At 39.4% G+C, this 16414-nt stretch overlaps 1 protein-coding gene across 1 annotated transcript; it reads right to left on the bottom strand.

Moving 5' to 3' along the window:
* Positions 1 to 152: 152 nt before the first annotated feature.
* LOC139292925 (zinc finger protein 208-like) lies at positions 153 to 16413 on the bottom strand. The gene is made up of 17 exons (XM_070915337.1): positions 16286 to 16413; positions 16096 to 16188; positions 15823 to 15897; positions 15627 to 15707; positions 15102 to 15173; positions 14237 to 14479; positions 12868 to 13639; positions 7844 to 8136; positions 7365 to 7757; positions 6825 to 7229; positions 5937 to 6437; positions 4317 to 5018; positions 3558 to 3619; positions 3318 to 3470; positions 2601 to 2820; positions 1551 to 1817; positions 153 to 910 (listed from the first exon to the last, which is right to left on the bottom strand). The coding sequence occupies exons 1-17, from the start codon at positions 16380 to 16382 to the stop codon at positions 288 to 290; spliced, it is 5052 nt and encodes a 1683-aa protein (XP_070771438.1). The 5' UTR covers positions 16383 to 16413; the 3' UTR covers positions 153 to 287.
* Between the last annotated feature and the right edge of the window lies 1 nt (position 16414).

Here is a 16414-nt window from a genome sequence, read left to right as displayed (position 1 = left end):
TAAATTATTGGATAAATCAACTCTTAGGTGAATCACAAATAGAAACACACAGAAATATATCCAACAATGATTCACAATATCATGATTTATTTTCTTAAATACTATAATCCAATACAAGTACATAATAATTGAGCTGACTGTACACCATAAACTACGTGATAGCAATCATATTGCTTGGTCAATCACTTACAATCACAATCAGATATTTTATTTCATATTAGTAAATGGGCAAACTGTAATATATTTACTTCTCCCCTTTATATCTTCTCAGACTATTATGAATTACATTATTGATTATTTACCACCAGCAGCTGTTGTTTTGGCCTCCCCAATGGTTTTGTTGGTGGTTTTGGCTTCTTTTCATGAATCTTCAGATGCGCTCGATAACCTTGAGAGTAATAGAAGCACTTGCCACATTTCTCACAAGTATACGGTTTCTCTCCTGTGTGAACTCGCAGATGAACTTTCAGATCACATGCTTTGGAGTAACTTTTACCGCAGATCGAGCAGAGGTGAGGCCGCTCTCCGGTGTGAGTCTTGAGGTGCACGTTGAGGTGGGAGGACTGTGAAAAAGCCCTACCACACTGATCACAGTGGAAATTCTTTTCTCCAGTGTGTGTCAACTCGTGTTTTTTAAGTGAATCTGCTGTGACGCAACTCTTTCCGCACTCTGAACAGAGGAAAGGTGAATCTCCTGAGTGAACGCGCTTATGTATTTTAAAATAATATTCGTTTTTGAATGTCTTGCCACAGTCAGGGCATGCGTAAGGCTTTTTGTGACTCTGGCGGTGTTCCTCCAGCTGTTGTTTCTGAGGGAAGTCCATTCCACAGTCTCCACACACATGAACTGTTACAGGAGATTCTTTAGGGGGGCTCTTCTCTTGAACTAATGTCCAATTTGGTAACTCTCCTGTGAGGAAAAACAAAGACATTTATAGTCATTTATTTTCAGACAGTTCTGCACGGTCACACAGGCATTTAAAACAATCAAAGGAATTACTGCAGTCAATTGTTAGCAAGCTTTTTCCTTCCTTCAACAACCCTTTATTGAACAAAATGGTGTACAATTCTGAGACCAAAATGCTAGGCGGGTGTAAACAGCAAAATACAGAGAAAATAGAAAGATCCTTGCAGATATGTGACTGATCATCATCTGCCCGGCTGGCTAGCATGTTAGCAGCTAGTTCACCAGCTACAGTGGTTTACCAACTAGCCCTGAGAGTAGTCACTACATCAACAAGCCTCTAGAACCAAATATTTCTCGAAGGCACATGGATAAATTTCGCTGTGCAATTTTTGGTGTGACAGAGCCTTTAGGGCATAGCGTACACAAGTTCCATAATATTAATCAATAATAATTTCTACACATGAATCAAAAACCTGTAGAGGAAGCACATGATCAGATCTACATAACTTATCTGTCAATGGGATCGGATGGAACACAATTAAGCTACAAGTTATTAAGGTAATATGACCAGATTTCACTGACATGACCAGAGCTTTCCACAAGCATCTCATTAAAGACAAAGGAGCTTCTTGAAGCCTCTGACCTCTGTGAACTTTCATGTGTGTTTTGAGGTTTCCACTCTGGGTGAATCCTCTTCCACATATGAAGCACTTGAAAGGTCTTTTCCCTGAGTGAATCACGAGGTGTCGCTGCAGAGCGGTGTTGTGAGAGAACACTCTTCCGCAGGTCGGACAGTCGTAGTTCTTCTTGGGTCTGCGAGGCTCCTGGTTTTGTTTTGGCTCCTCAGACTTTTCCTGATGTTGTTCATGGGAGCTGCTGTGTTCAGGTTCTGACCATCTTAAAGTTTCCTCTAAATAAAATAAATAAAATAAAATAAAACATAAGGTAGTGTATATATGGTAGTGTTTTCTAAGAAACATTTAGTAAGCGGCTCCAATAGTAGCGGGTCTGATCACTTTGGAGCAACAGAAACAAGCTGCACAACACAACGCTGACATATTACCACCTCTTAAAGTTGTGAGCAAACAGTTGCTTATTTACACATCCAGCAGTTACATTACATTACCATTCATTTGGAGTCATGTTTCTGGACACCTGATGAATGTAAGTTAAGTCATATTCACTCTCCATTTAGCTCTGTTTTGGTCTCCATCAACTTCTGAGGGACACATCTGTCCCCTTAGCTGCTAAAGCATCATGCATCTGGAAACAATGTTGATGCGAGCACTGAGAGTGAACCAAAACATTAAAGCTGCAGACAGTAAAACCAAAACAATGAGCTGAAAGACGTTAAAAAGGCCTGTATAGTCATTTTATGCACTGTTAATATATGAATATTGCAGCTTTAAGCAGGGAAGTTTTTTACTGCCCCCCTTTATAATAAAATATAACAAAATCTTCTTTCCTTTCAATGTTTCAAGATATAAGAGTCTCAAAACGATGCTGTGTGTTGGATGTTTTGTTGCAGGCTTATTGTCTGTAAATGCAGGTATCTTTGCTGAAAGACTGTAGATTCCTTTGAAACTAAATAAAGATTTTAGTTTAAAGCTCAGAGTATATGACAGACCCAAGTTTTTGCTTATCTTGGTTATAAATCTATAAAAGTTGTATGTGTTCACAAAAAACATTAGACCATTGCAATCAAACTCACCTGTTCTGTGATCCCGCTCCTGTGTTTCAGGGCTGTGTTCTGCATGGTGATTCACCTCTGCACCTGCCTTGCTCAGGTGCATTTTCTTGGCTGTGGTGTTATGTGGGAAAGGTCTGAGCTCAGACGGTGGTGATACAGAGGAAGCCCCAGAAGGCTGCGAGGACTGCTCCGCTGGACAGCTCTCTTTAAAGTGCTCCTGATCCTGTGATCATGAGAGGTTTTAAATGACCATCATGTGTTTAGTTCTAGGGTTTCATTTCAAAGTTAAACACCTTTTCAAACTCAAACGTAGTTGCCATCTTTTTCTTAAACACTGAGAATGATTAAAACATGACATTCCTGTATTACTCGTATCATTAGACCATTATTCTTAAGATCATTTCAAAAGGCACTCAACATATTAAGATGACAACAGATGACATATCAAACAAAAATATATCTGCAACCTGTCTCAAAACATTAGTACTATATATTGATTATGCAATTGATACACAATGTGAGGCACAATCAAATGCAGATGTTTGGGACAATGGACCTAAGTGGATTTACAGCACCACCTACTGACAGTTTAACAGTAACTTCCACCCAATTCTGCCAGTTTCTTACAGTAACGAGTGAAGCCAAGAATGACGGATTCTTCTTGTCAACTTTATCTAAGATGTCAAAGTAAACACAAGAGCATGAATTAGCATCACTTACTGTCGTGCTCCTGAGCAGGGCACTGAAATTAATGTTTGCTCCCGCTGGAGCACCATAAGCCTGGTGGCCCTCTGCTGCTCTCCTGTTAGATGTATTTGGGTTTTGGTCCCACAGGTTGAATGCTGTAAATTGACCAAAGTTCCACGGAGAAGTCTGTAAAATATAAAGCAACAATGAATGTGAGGGATGTGAATAGGCAGCAAGTTCATTTTAACATCGACAGGGTGTACTTTCTCTCACCTGGCTGTGGTTATCTGTAGCATGATTTTCTTGGTTGCCAAGGTGATGCTGGGGCCTATTTCCTGTATAAACAAATTACTCATTATATTATAGCCATTGGTCAAGTGACATAATATGTTTAAAGCTTGTGACTTTTGAAACACTTGTGTCGCTGCTGCAGATAATATACAATTTACAGAGATGATCTTCAGTAAATATTTAAACTGTAATCCTGAATAGTTTATAAAGAGTATTACCACATACAGTGTATATTTAGGATTATGTTGGCAATAAAAAAAGCATGCAGATCATTTAATCCCACCAAACTGAAATTGAACAGTTTTTACATTCTTATGACAATTAATTGCACAACTTTATATGACTGTAGCAGAGACACAATTATAATAGCATTTGTTATAATAAAAGCATTTGTTTACTATAATCCACCTATTCGGATTTGTTTAGAAATATAATAGTTAAGACAATAAAGTTTAGCACAGTCTCAACATTCATGGCCTCAAGAATCGGCTGCACCATGTAAATCTACTATTTACTAATATGTAAATCCCTTTTTAACAGGAGTTATTTGACACGTGTACAGCAGAAAAATCAAGCAAAGCTGCATTATATTTACATAAAGAGTTGGGGAATCCGTCTGTGCAGCGCAGTCTACAGTGACACAGCCTCACATTGTGAAGTACATCGTGGGTGGTACGATGTTCTCACCCCTTACAGGCTCTGATTTAAATGATTTAGAAGTGAGTCAATCAACACACCTACCAAGGTCAGGAGGCTCCCAGGTCAGGGCCTCTCCATCTGAATCAGGCAGAACTCTCTTGGGCCTGCTTGACTTCCTGGTACTCCCCAGCTGTCTGGGTCTGCCCAGCTGCCTGGTGGGCCCTATGGGTTTGGCATAGTGAGTCTTCTTATGGTTGTTGAAGCCTTGCCTGTAGTAGAAACTCTTCCCGCACTCTTCACACTGGTACGGCTTCTCTCCTGTATGAACTCGGAGGTGAACTTTGAGCTCTTCAGCTCTCGCGTAACGTTTACCACAGATGGAGCAGAGGTGAGGCCTCTCTCCAGAATGCGTCAGACAGTGCGCTCTCAGAGTAGATTCCTGCTTGAACCTTTTTCCACATATAATGCACGGGAAAGGCTTCTCTCCTGTGTGATCCCGCATGTGGTTCTCGAGTCCCTTTGAAGTCTGGAAACCTTTATCGCACTGCGAGCACTGGTAGGGCTTCAATCCCTCATGACCAGCTTCATGCTCTTTTAATTTCTGGATGTACATGAATCTTTTGCCACACACTGTGCAGGAAAATGGTTTCTTGGATTCATGGACTTGTTTCAAGTGTTTCTCTAATAGTTGTTTCTCTGAAAATTGTGTCCAACACAAATGACAGAAGCAGATTTCCACTGATGATTGAGCCTCTTCAGGTTGAGGGAACCTTTTATCTAATGCTGCCATGTTGGTGAATTCCCCTATAGAAAGAAAAACATTAAGTTCATACATTATCAACATTTTTATATTAACAATGGATCAAATTACTACGTATAATGTGAAAATGGTCGCTGTAAGATTATTATCACCCAACTCTGCAGTTACCGTCAGCTCTACGGACCATTTTAGCTCCTTTCAGCTCATTGTTTTGGTTTTATGGCCCACCACTTTACTGTTTTTGTTGACTTGCTGCTCTCATCAATGCTACTTTAGATTAAGGTCTAATCAGGCAGCTATTTTCAGGAAAAAAAGCTCAGATAAACAAAACCAGCCAAGCATCAAATGACAGACAGATAAAGTTAGCGACTAGCTGATGAACATAGTGGCGCATTTAGCAGTTAGAGATGCATATTTTTTTCAGGAGTTGGTGGAGACCAAATACAGAGCTAAAAGGAGAGTGAATATTGGACTTACATTTTCCAGATGGCCAGAAACACGATTCCAAATAAATGTTAATGCTCTGTTTTTGCTGTGTGTTTAATAGACCACTGTTTGTTACACAACACGTTACCCATGACAACTAAATATGGTGCTATCGTGTAAATGTTGTGTTTTGTTTCCCTGGACAAAAAAAATCAGTTAATACAGCTTTAAGAAATTAAGTAATCTCTCGGTGCTTTGTGGATATTTTTATCTTTGAAATTTAAGAAGATTAAGAAAACAATACAATATAGATATTTCAAGTTTTTCAGCAAATCCTGCAGCAACTAATGAAGCTGTATTAAATTTGAATAATGATACACTTTGATGTTTATTCGCTCACTTATTTTCTATTAGACTGTGAAATTTAAAAACTTATAATATTAGAAAACCAACTGCCTATTAAAAAGAGAGACAACTACAAAGAGAAACTGAATTTAAAGGGCAAAGACAAATACTGTAGCCCTGAGTGCTCTCACCTTTATGAACTTTCTGGTGTGTTTTGAGGTTTCCAATCTGAGTGAAACCTCTTCCACACAAAGTGCACTTGTACGGTTTCTTTCCTGAGTGAATAATAAGGTGCCTTTTCAGAGAGGCACTAGTAGGAAACTGCTTTCCACATGTTGAGCAAACGTAAGTCTTTGGAGCCCTTTGCTCTTCTTCAGGTTCCACAGCCGCCACAGGTGCTGGATGGTACATCCGCCGGTGAACTATCAAGCTTTGGTTAACTTTAAATGTCTGTCCGCAGTCGCAGCACTTGTGAAGTGGGTGTTTGCCATGTTTCTCTCTCAGATGACGGTCTCTGGTGTACACGCTCTGGAAATCCTTGCTGCATTCTGTGCAGCCAAACAGCTCCCCAGCTTCAGTTTTCTTCTGATGTTTCCTGGATGTCGTCTTCAGAGAATGGTTACGTTCAGGTTTGGCGGGTGTAGCCGTGTGTGGCTGGATATCACCAGGTAATGTAACATCAGGAGCCTTACCTGCATGTATGAAACAAAGAAGCTGGTAGGTGTACAGATCAACAACAAAAATGTCACTTTCTTCTAAGTTTGGAGCATCCTTTGTGAAAATCAGTTGACAGTCTCAACTGACATTATAGTTTTGTTTTATATGTCTCTTTACCTCTTGTGTCTTGGCATTTACATATTCTGTAATGAAAGTTGAGGTATTTATATTCTGACATTTTTACTTCAACTCCTCATTAAAGGGACAGTTCACCCATATCACAAAAAAAATTTTTTTTCATTTGCTCCTTGTGGTTTGTAATGTATTATAACATTACTGTTAACAAAATATCTCCAGGTCTAAGAACGCTTTTGACTCATGATGCTCTGACATCACATTTTTTTTTTCCTGAATCAACCCACCAGCAGGATTCCTTTCCAAATGTGATGTATCTGAGCAGATTGGAGTACTGGCAGCCTCCACTCCATCCAAAGCCTCTGCAGTTTCCTTGGCTCCAGCTGACCATGCATGTATGCTGAGGTGTTCCTTCAGCCTGTCCTTGCGAGAGAATCTCTTGTCACACACTGGACAGGGGAAAGGTTTCTCTTTGGTGTGGATTAAAAGGTGTCTTCTCAGTCTGTTCAGGAAACTGAACGCTGTCCCACAATGGGAGCATTTATGAGGTTTGGCTCCCGTGTGGGTCCTCTGGTGTCGTTGTAGAGCTCTGCTGTTCGAGAATTTCTTACCACAAACATGGCAGCAGCAAGACTGGTCCGTGCTTCTATCCAGTTGTCGATCATCAGCTTGGGGCACAAGAGGAATGACCTCTGAAGAAAACAGAGACATTTAGTTGAGAATGACACTCATCATTCAACAGGACCAGTGTTTCTCTCATAAATCTTCTCTCCAAATCAATAAATGCAATTTATTCATTCAAAAAAAACAAAAGTATTTCCACTTACTAGAGCTGCCAAGATCCCATTCTAACTCTTCTCCTTCTGAGTTGATCAAACCGCAAACTGCATCTTCTTCCTCTGGCACATTCGTCATGACAGCAGTCTTTTTAGTGTGTGTTTTCATATGAGATTTAACATGGCTCATCAGAGAAAAGTTCATGCCACACACAGGGCAGAGGAAAGGCTTCTCTTTAGTGTGAGTTCGCAGGTGAACAATCAGAGGGTTTCGGAAGGTAAACCTCTTCCAACAATAAATACATTTGTAAGGCTTGACCCCTTCATGGTGGTTCTTGGTGTGCTGGCACTGAAGATTCCTGTTGTTTTTGGTTTTCTGGGGTTGTTCAGGTTTTTCTGCTGCAGTGTGATTGTTCTTGTCACCAGAATTAAGTTTCACCTCTTCTATAAGAAAGAAAAACAAAACAGAACTAATTTCAAACAGGTTATGGAAAGTGCAGTATTTAAACTTCCTCCAGTCCAGCACTCACCTTCAGCTATGACACTGGAAACTGCTCCACAGTCCTTATCCTCAGTGTTTAACTGTGATGAAACTATTTCACCTTTAGTCTTATTTACTCTCTGATCTCCAGGCAAAGGAGAATGACCACAGTCACTTCCACTCCTGTCGGGACTTAAGCTGTCATCTTTGGGTTGGTTTCCATCAACATTATGTGACATTACTGGCAGGGCTGTGCTTTCCATGGTTGGACTCGGACAAATGATCAGACGTGGGTCTACATTGGGAGGGGAGAGCTTGGCCCGGACATTTACAGGAAGATTCCTGAAAGGGAGAAAGTAAAATTATTATTAAGTATAAAATAACAAAATAAAAAAGGGTTATCTTTTCATGTTTTGCATTCCTGATGCAGGGTTTACAGTTTCGTTCTTCCACTGTCAGCCTCAAAGATAGTTCTTATAGGTTAACTATTGATTATGTACTTATTTTACTTCATATTGTTGTTTTTCCCTAACCGCATTGGGGGTCTGAAGGATAGACGGCCTGAATCAACATGACATTATAAAAGTAAAAAATCAAAAAATATTCAGATTAATAGAATTATTTTAATTCTTGACTTGTTTCTGTTTATATTTCAATGTATTCATTCAAATAACTATTGGAATACCAGATATAAATTATCTCAACTCTCCACACAGTTTACAGTTACATCCCATTGGTATAAACGGATAACCAGATCAGTAAACTTTAATGTCAGGAGGTCAATGCATCTGTCATCAGTGAGGCCGGAGCTGTACAGGAAAAATATAATTTACAACAATTTCACACAGTCACCACCAGGAGGCACACACTGCTCTGCCTTTCTAGAAAACCTACATTATGGAGAGGAGTTAACAGTCATGGTCAGGTGTCAGTTTTAGGATGTGTGATATGGATTTTGCCTTGGATAAGCTTTTGACCCTGTCACAGTTAATCAAAGTGGTCATGGGAGCTGAGATTAACTACCGGTCAGGTAATTCAGGCCATAAATCAGGCAACCATGTTTATGGCCACCTGTTATCACAAGGTTTGGGTAGTAACTGATGCAAACACAAACAGACAAAATGAAGCTTCCTGCTGGCTAGACTGACACAACAAGGAGCTCAAAAATCAGATGATATCCACTACATCCATGCATTGAGGGGAGCTGGTTTGGAGGTGATTGGGAACCTTGGATGCCCCAAGACTTGTCCTTTTGGAGGGACGCTAAGCACAGGTAACTATCTAGGGTCATAACAGCAGCTACATATGCCAACATGTCTGCTAGTTGGTGAAAGTACGTCTGAGTACAGTCTGCAGTCATCTGAAGTAAAGAAACACTGAACAACACACATTACAGTCGGTAATTAATACATTTTGAGACTCAGTTTGGGTTCTGAAAGACACTTGAAATGAAATGAAATGCCAAAAGAGAAAATTAAAAGGACACTTGGAATGATTATGAGCAACTGAAAATTCATTTTACAACTGTTAAAGATGCCTTTTCACCGCAGACATGTTTAGATGTAGCAGGGAAGCAGGGAAAGCACAGGTGTAATTCATAACATTGATAACCCTGCTACTGTGCACCCTCACCTACTGTGCCATCGTTCGGGTCATTAGTTACACCTGTGCCTTCCCCACTATCAGATGTAAAAACACCTGCTCTGAAAGGCTCTGTTAGTAAGAGCCATCCTAAAATATTGCAGCATCTGTTACAAGTGTCAATACTTGTTAGCTTGTTTTCCAGAGTTGTCCCTACTTTCTAATTGACTTCAGTAACTCTTTATGTTTCTTGAAAAGAACAATGTAATGTAGTACTAATTAAAGGGAAAATGGAAACCACCTGAAAGAACAGCTCTTACACCCAAATAATTTGTTGCTCATTATTTATTTATTCATTTATTTATTATTGGTAACTTTGCTCTCCAAACTTGTTTAACTGTATTCTTGACTGTAGACACGCTTCTTGATCCACAAGGAACATAATCTTTAGCTGACGTCCTACACAAAATAATTCAACATTAGCTCCACCTCAACCAATCACAACAGTAAAATCCAGCTTTTACATTAATGATATAATATATAATGAGGTCATCTTTCTGCATTGAGTACTTTTATTACTTTAAGTACATTTTCCTGATTATACTTGCATGCAATAACACTTTCGATGCAATACTACTTTGTATCAGTATTTTTCAGTGTGGTATTAGTACTTTTACTTACGTGAAGGACCTGAATACTACAGACAATCTGATATTTTAAAAGTAGTCCGTCTCTTCTCTGCTCAGACACGCCTCGACTGCAGCCTGACGGCAGACAGTAAGCATGAGGAGCTATCGATGCAACTCAAACTTGCACACTTTGTTGTTAGACAGCTGGCTAACGGCTAGCTAGCATGCCGCACTAAAGCGGCCGTTGTGGACACATTTATAATACTCACCTCATTCATGGTGGCTTCATATCACCACGTTTGCTTTAACTCACACCCCCGAGTCCTCAGCATCACCACTGTCCATGTACCAAAATGTCTTTTTACGTCTTTGTACAAGCTGTGATACACAGCAGCAGCTAGCATAAGACGCTAGTAGAGGCGGAGGCAAGCTAGGTTCAGGGTTGCCAGATAAGAGGACTGAAATAAGCAATACAAGCCGTCAAATAGAGCCCATAACGGCCGTCTGCTAACATCCAGAAAAAACACTATTCTGCTTTTAAGGTTTCAACAGTAGCCTCACTTCATTTGAAATCTGATTTCCAGAAATATTAACAGCTAAATATCGTTTTTTACTAGATCCGTTATTTTCTCAGAGCAACTAAATGCTTTTAATCTTAATGCACACTGTAGGACTGCACTAATAGGACATTTTTGTCAGACAAATGTCTAGTGTCCATAATTTATGCATAGATATTCCTAGATTCATATTTAAAATAAATAAATACAGTTGGTTGTCTAAAAAAATTACAAAACTGTGTATGTCTTTTGACTAATAAGCTTGTTATGACACATGATTGTCTATGCAAATATGCATATCATATTAGCCATTAACTAATTCCTCCTGATGGCAATCCAGCTGGTCTTCCATCTTAATTGCTTATCATTTTGGATAAAGTGTAGAAATTATTGTTGTTTTATTTGAAATTGGTATGTAATTGCTCCCATTAGGTGTTGGGATTATTGTGTTTGGAAAATGTTAGAAGTGCAGTGCATCCCTCTGGATCACACCTTGATATTAGCTAATGGCAAGAATTAATAAGAAACCTTTAAGTTCCACACTGTTGTAGTAATCTCATGGTAACCGTGTGGTATTAATGTTAACCTGAGGTTTTAAGAATTTTCTGCAAACCAAAAGTAAAATAAGATGTTTCCCCTACATTAGTTTATCTCTTAAAAGGTTATGGTGGTTGCAATGATTTAGTATTCTGTTTTGTAACATTTAACCAGCTTTGAAATTAAACCACAAACTCACCCATCCAGTTATTTCCGTTACTGCCGCACAGGTAGATTTGACAACAGTTGGTGTAGTAGCACCACTTTGCCAAGGTGTCATGTCTTTTTTTTGTACAGTATTTATTTCACTCAGTCAGTTTTACAAAATAACTTCTTCACATTGAAGTGAAAGAAAATCTTTTCACACTCACCCCTCGAAGGCTTGAAGAAAGGCGTTACAGGTTGTCAGCGTCCTCCTTCAGAGAACAGCAGGTGTAGTCAGGTTGAATCTATGCCAGTTATAGTTAGTGCTCAAATGTTACGTCTTCATGGTGGGAAAGAAATATATCAAAAAGTTAACAGAAGCCTCTCAAACTGCTCCTGCAGCACAATCCATATCTCCACTATGGATACTAAATGTTTTTGTTTTACAACACTAAATCACAGTGAGTGTGATTGCATTTTTCACATAGATCAACAGAAAAGAAGACTTTAACTACAAACAAATCCCTTGAAATTAATAAAAATCACAAAATAAAATAACCAAACGACAAAGCTAAATTAACAATGGTACAGCCAGTCGTTTTTAGAAGGTCACCTGTGAGTATTCAAGGTGTAGACCAAGATGAACACCACTTTATCTGGAGGATCAAACAGCTGGTTAGATGAGTGAAAATTACAGATGTTATGGGGATGAATCCTTCCAGTATTTTGCTTTCTACTTCATTTATATTACTTTGAAGAGATTTCCTTTCACTTTGACATTGTAGTCTTTTATATAATTAGTTGATCAGTGTCAAAAATAATTAACTGTTTGTTACACAAGATACAGAACATAAAAAAATTCATCCAAGGGGGCAAATACTTTCTGAAGGCACTATAAGTGGCTCATTGCACAAGCGACAAATGGAAGCACAGTATTAAGTCTCATTTTGGCAGTTTGAAATATGCTCAGCATTCAGATGGACAGTGAAGAAGTTGTTCATGCTGCAGGAGTGGTTCAGGTCGAATACAGCTGCTCGTCTCTGAGAAGGCGTAAACTTTAACAGCCATCTTTCACAACTACAATGGATGAGGATCAATCATAGATGGCTTAGTTTTTGTGCAGTATGTTGTACTACAAACTGTAAAAGGAGGGACACTAAGCTGATTGGGGAGAATAGGTCTTACTACAAATTTCATAATGTAAGGATATATTATTTAAAATGTAGAAGAAACCCAGACATGTCTCTGAAAAAGTTCTGTATTCCGTCATCATGGACTTTAAAATAACAAGGATATTGTGCATAATTTTTTAACATTAAATATTAGTATTTGGCATGCAGGATACAAAGGCACTCAAATTGTACAGATGGGCTACTAGAGAAGAGTAAACATAAAAACATGGGTACAAAACATGATTACAAGAAAGACAACGCCGTAAGGTTCCTAATTATTCTTGGCGACCCACACCGACTGTAGCGCGTATTTTCAGACAGTAATCTTCTCTGCTGTAGGTGGGAGGAATGGAAGGAAGAAGTACATGAAAGAAGCGCAATTTACTGTAATATCTTCAAACACAGTTAACAACAAAAAAAATGCACCAATAGATCAACTGTTAGATGTCCAGCCTGGCATCTTGTTTCGGTCTACCGAGCTGTCTGGTTGGCCCGATGCGTCTTCCAGCATGTGTGCGCTGATGCTGCCGCAGACCCTGGCGGTAAATGAAGCTCTTCCCACATTCCCCACACTCGTAGGGTCTCTCTCCGGTGTGAAGCCTGTGGTGCACCTTCAGTTCCTCAGCTCTGGAGTAGCCTTTCCCACAGACACTACAAATGAAAGGCCTGTCTTTAATGTGGGTCTGGTAATGTGCTGTTAGGTACGAGTTTATCCGAAACGTCTTCCCACAGATGGAACATGCGAACGGCCTCTCCCCGGAGTGCTGCATCTCGTGCAGCTTGAGAGAGGAAGCCGTGTGGAAACCTCTGCCGCACTGGGAGCACAGGAACGGTTTCTCCCCAGTGTGGATGCGCTGGTGAATTTGGATGTAGCTCTCATTGATGAACCTCTTGCCACAGTCGGGACACGAGTAGGGCTTCTCCTTGACGTGGGTTTTCATATGTTCCTCCAGCTTTTCTTTTTCATTGAACTGAATGCCACAGCGGCGGCAGAAGAGAAGCTGTGGTGAGCTCTGCTCGACTGCGTCCGTTTCACCAGCTGTCTCTGCGTGTGTAGTAATGTGGTGTGCTTGTAAAGCTGAATGACTCTCGCATTCTTTTCCACATTCCAGGCATCGGAGGGACGATCTGATCCTGGACTCCCCCGGCAGAGACTTCAAGTATTCGGAGAGTTCTGACGCTATCGGATCCACCTCATCGTCAAAATCCACAGCACCCTTACGACCTTCACAGAGACAAGAGAGAGACAAATCACGTTTTACTCTTCAAGTGTAACAACCTTTGCATTCTTTAGGACTTCAATTTTACTTCACTTACGGTTTATATTGAGCCAAGTATATATTACTGTATTCAAATCTATTTTGTTTTTCCAGATTGACTCTTCAAATGTTTTGCTCCCTGTTGCGTTACTCTGCCTTTCTTTTCCGTCACCAATTACAGTTAGGTCATTTGGAGACTAGGTTTGAAAAAGTAGACCGCCATGCTGGTTTTCCTGTATTGCTCTATGGAGCAGGAATTGCTAACAAACATGATGATTTGATGTAGGGGCTCCTAGACGGATGAATCCTTGATGTTTATGGGGCAGCCATAATATATATTGTTTCAAATTATGTTTTTAAAGAAATCTCGGCACTCATAGATACAAAAAAATAAATACAGGTCATCTATACAAAATACCAAACTCAAGATAGCTTGTCATTTGGCACTGAATCTTTAGTAATGTTTTTAGTAAAGTAAAATAATATTTACATTACATATATACATAGACAACAGTAGAAGTGCAAATATTCTATGAGATTATATAAGTATAATCCAGTCTCACCTAAATGGACTTTGTAGTGCGTTTTGAGATTTCCCTTCTGGTTGAAACCCCGCCCACAGATGGAGCAGCAGTAAGGTTTCTCTCCTGTGTGGATCAGCTCGTGCCTCTCTAGTTTGTAGGCATGAGGGAATTCTTTGCCACACACTGAGCAGTGGTACTCCATCTTCTCTTTGGGCTTCTTCAGGAGCTCAGGAGGTATTTCTATTGGAACACGAACCAACTTTCTGCCAGGGCGCTTCTTCCCTATGTGGGGAAAAGAAAGTGAAATTACAAGGTCAGGCTGTTAATTCAATGCTTACTTGTAGACTTATTAAAATCCAGTCACATACCAACCAGATTCTGTGTTAATAGTCTTAATAGCTGCTGTTTTCTGTTTTCTGTGTGTATGCAAGTTTTGAGGTTTTACATGAACAGTGATTCAAATAAAAAAAGATTAACCATAAGGGATGTGTGTATATATATATATATATATATATATATATATATATTATGAAAAGTATTTAAAAAAAACTGTAAATAACATATATCAGATTTCAAGAAACATCTAAGAGCTCTTCCAATCCCTCTTCCTGCCTGTAGATGGTACACATCAGCATGTCTACATCTAATCTGCAGCTACTGCTGATATTTGTGTAGCTGATAGGTGTCTTCTTTGTGTTAATGAGTGCTTCAGTTGACATTGGAAAAAGTCCAACACAGTTGTACATTAAAATCAGTTCCTCATCGTTTCTGTCAACAGTGGATCTACCGTTCTAAATCACTGCAGGCAGCCACAGCAGCAGTACTTTTACTATGCCCTACATTACCAGTCAACACAGTGGGGGATAACATGGTATTAACTGCAGACCATTTTATTAGCTCTTACCAGCGGAAACACTTGTGTTCTCTCCTTCAGCAGATGGTTTGGTATCTTTCCTTCTTCTGTAAGGTCGCTTTGCTGGTAAAAGAAAAAAAAAAAAGTTGTTGCTTCAGTCAAAACATATGTTAAACTGTTATGGGAATAAGGATTGGGTAAAATTAACCGGTTCAAAACTGGATTCAACATTTTGAAGAGCCAGTGATTTGTTGGGAAATGTATTTTTAAATTCTGCTCATTGAAGTTTGCATGTGTATATTGTTTACAATATCAGAGCTAGGAATCAAAAGAGTGGCTAAAACTTCACAGCACAACTGCTTTTCCATATAACAGAAATGGCATGGTAGAAGGTTAGTGATGAACTCTCTGTGACGAGTTCTTTTGCCACTACACTGTGCAATATTTAAAACAGAAAGCCCACAAATGTCCACATCTTTATGTAGACCTATTTTTCTTTTCTTGCTCAAATAACATGTAATGAACCAGAGTCAATGAGCAGAATTGGATTCAGAGTCCCAACCCTACTTGTCTTACCACGGCGGACAGTCTTTGAGTTTAATTCTTCTGATTCCACTATGATAGGGACGTTTCTCTTTCTTCTGGAGCGCCTTGATACTATAAGATTAAAAGTAAGACTTATTACAACAAAACAATAACATGCATGCAAAATTATAATTTTAGATGCAAAAACATACATTCAACCACCATAAAAACCAAGAGGAACACTCACCTCCTGGCTCTGCCTCTAGGTCTTCACCAGACAACAGTGGAGCTTCTGAAATCTTTCTTCGGCCCCTTCTCTTTGCTTTGTGACAAAGAAAAACAGCAGAAAATATATGAAAAGAAACACAATTATTATATTGAAGATGAATTCTAAATACCAGCTTAGAATAAAACAATCCTCCCAGGTCTTATTATGACTCCTGAATCCTCCACATGTAAACCAACATTTTGAATGTGTATTATAATGAAAATGTTCTCGTCTTTGCATCACTTCACTCACCAGTTTTTGCAGGAGCTTCTTTCTCTGCGTCCGAGACATCCAACGACGCCACTGTTCTTTCTGGAAGCTTCTTCCTTCTTCTTTGTCTCTTTCCTGGTAACATTGTGTACAAAAAGATAACGAAAGAACTGAATCGTAACTATTATTTACAACCTGTACAGTTTTCATTTTCCTTTTGACTTGTGTTTACCACGAAATAAGGGCGAGACAGCTGCCATCTTTACTACTCTCTTTTTTTCCTCCCCTTCTTCCCTTTCTTCATCTTCCCCCACAGACACAACTTCCATGATGAGCGTTGGACTACTGCTGTCTCTCTGGT

This window comes from Enoplosus armatus, chromosome 2 (assembly GCF_043641665.1).
Source record: "Enoplosus armatus isolate fEnoArm2 chromosome 2, fEnoArm2.hap1, whole genome shotgun sequence".
NCBI classification, from domain to species: domain Eukaryota; kingdom Metazoa; phylum Chordata; class Actinopteri; order Centrarchiformes; family Enoplosidae; genus Enoplosus; species Enoplosus armatus.
Note: the sequence above shows the minus strand (reverse complement) of the source record. Positions and strands in the feature narration are given on the sequence as shown.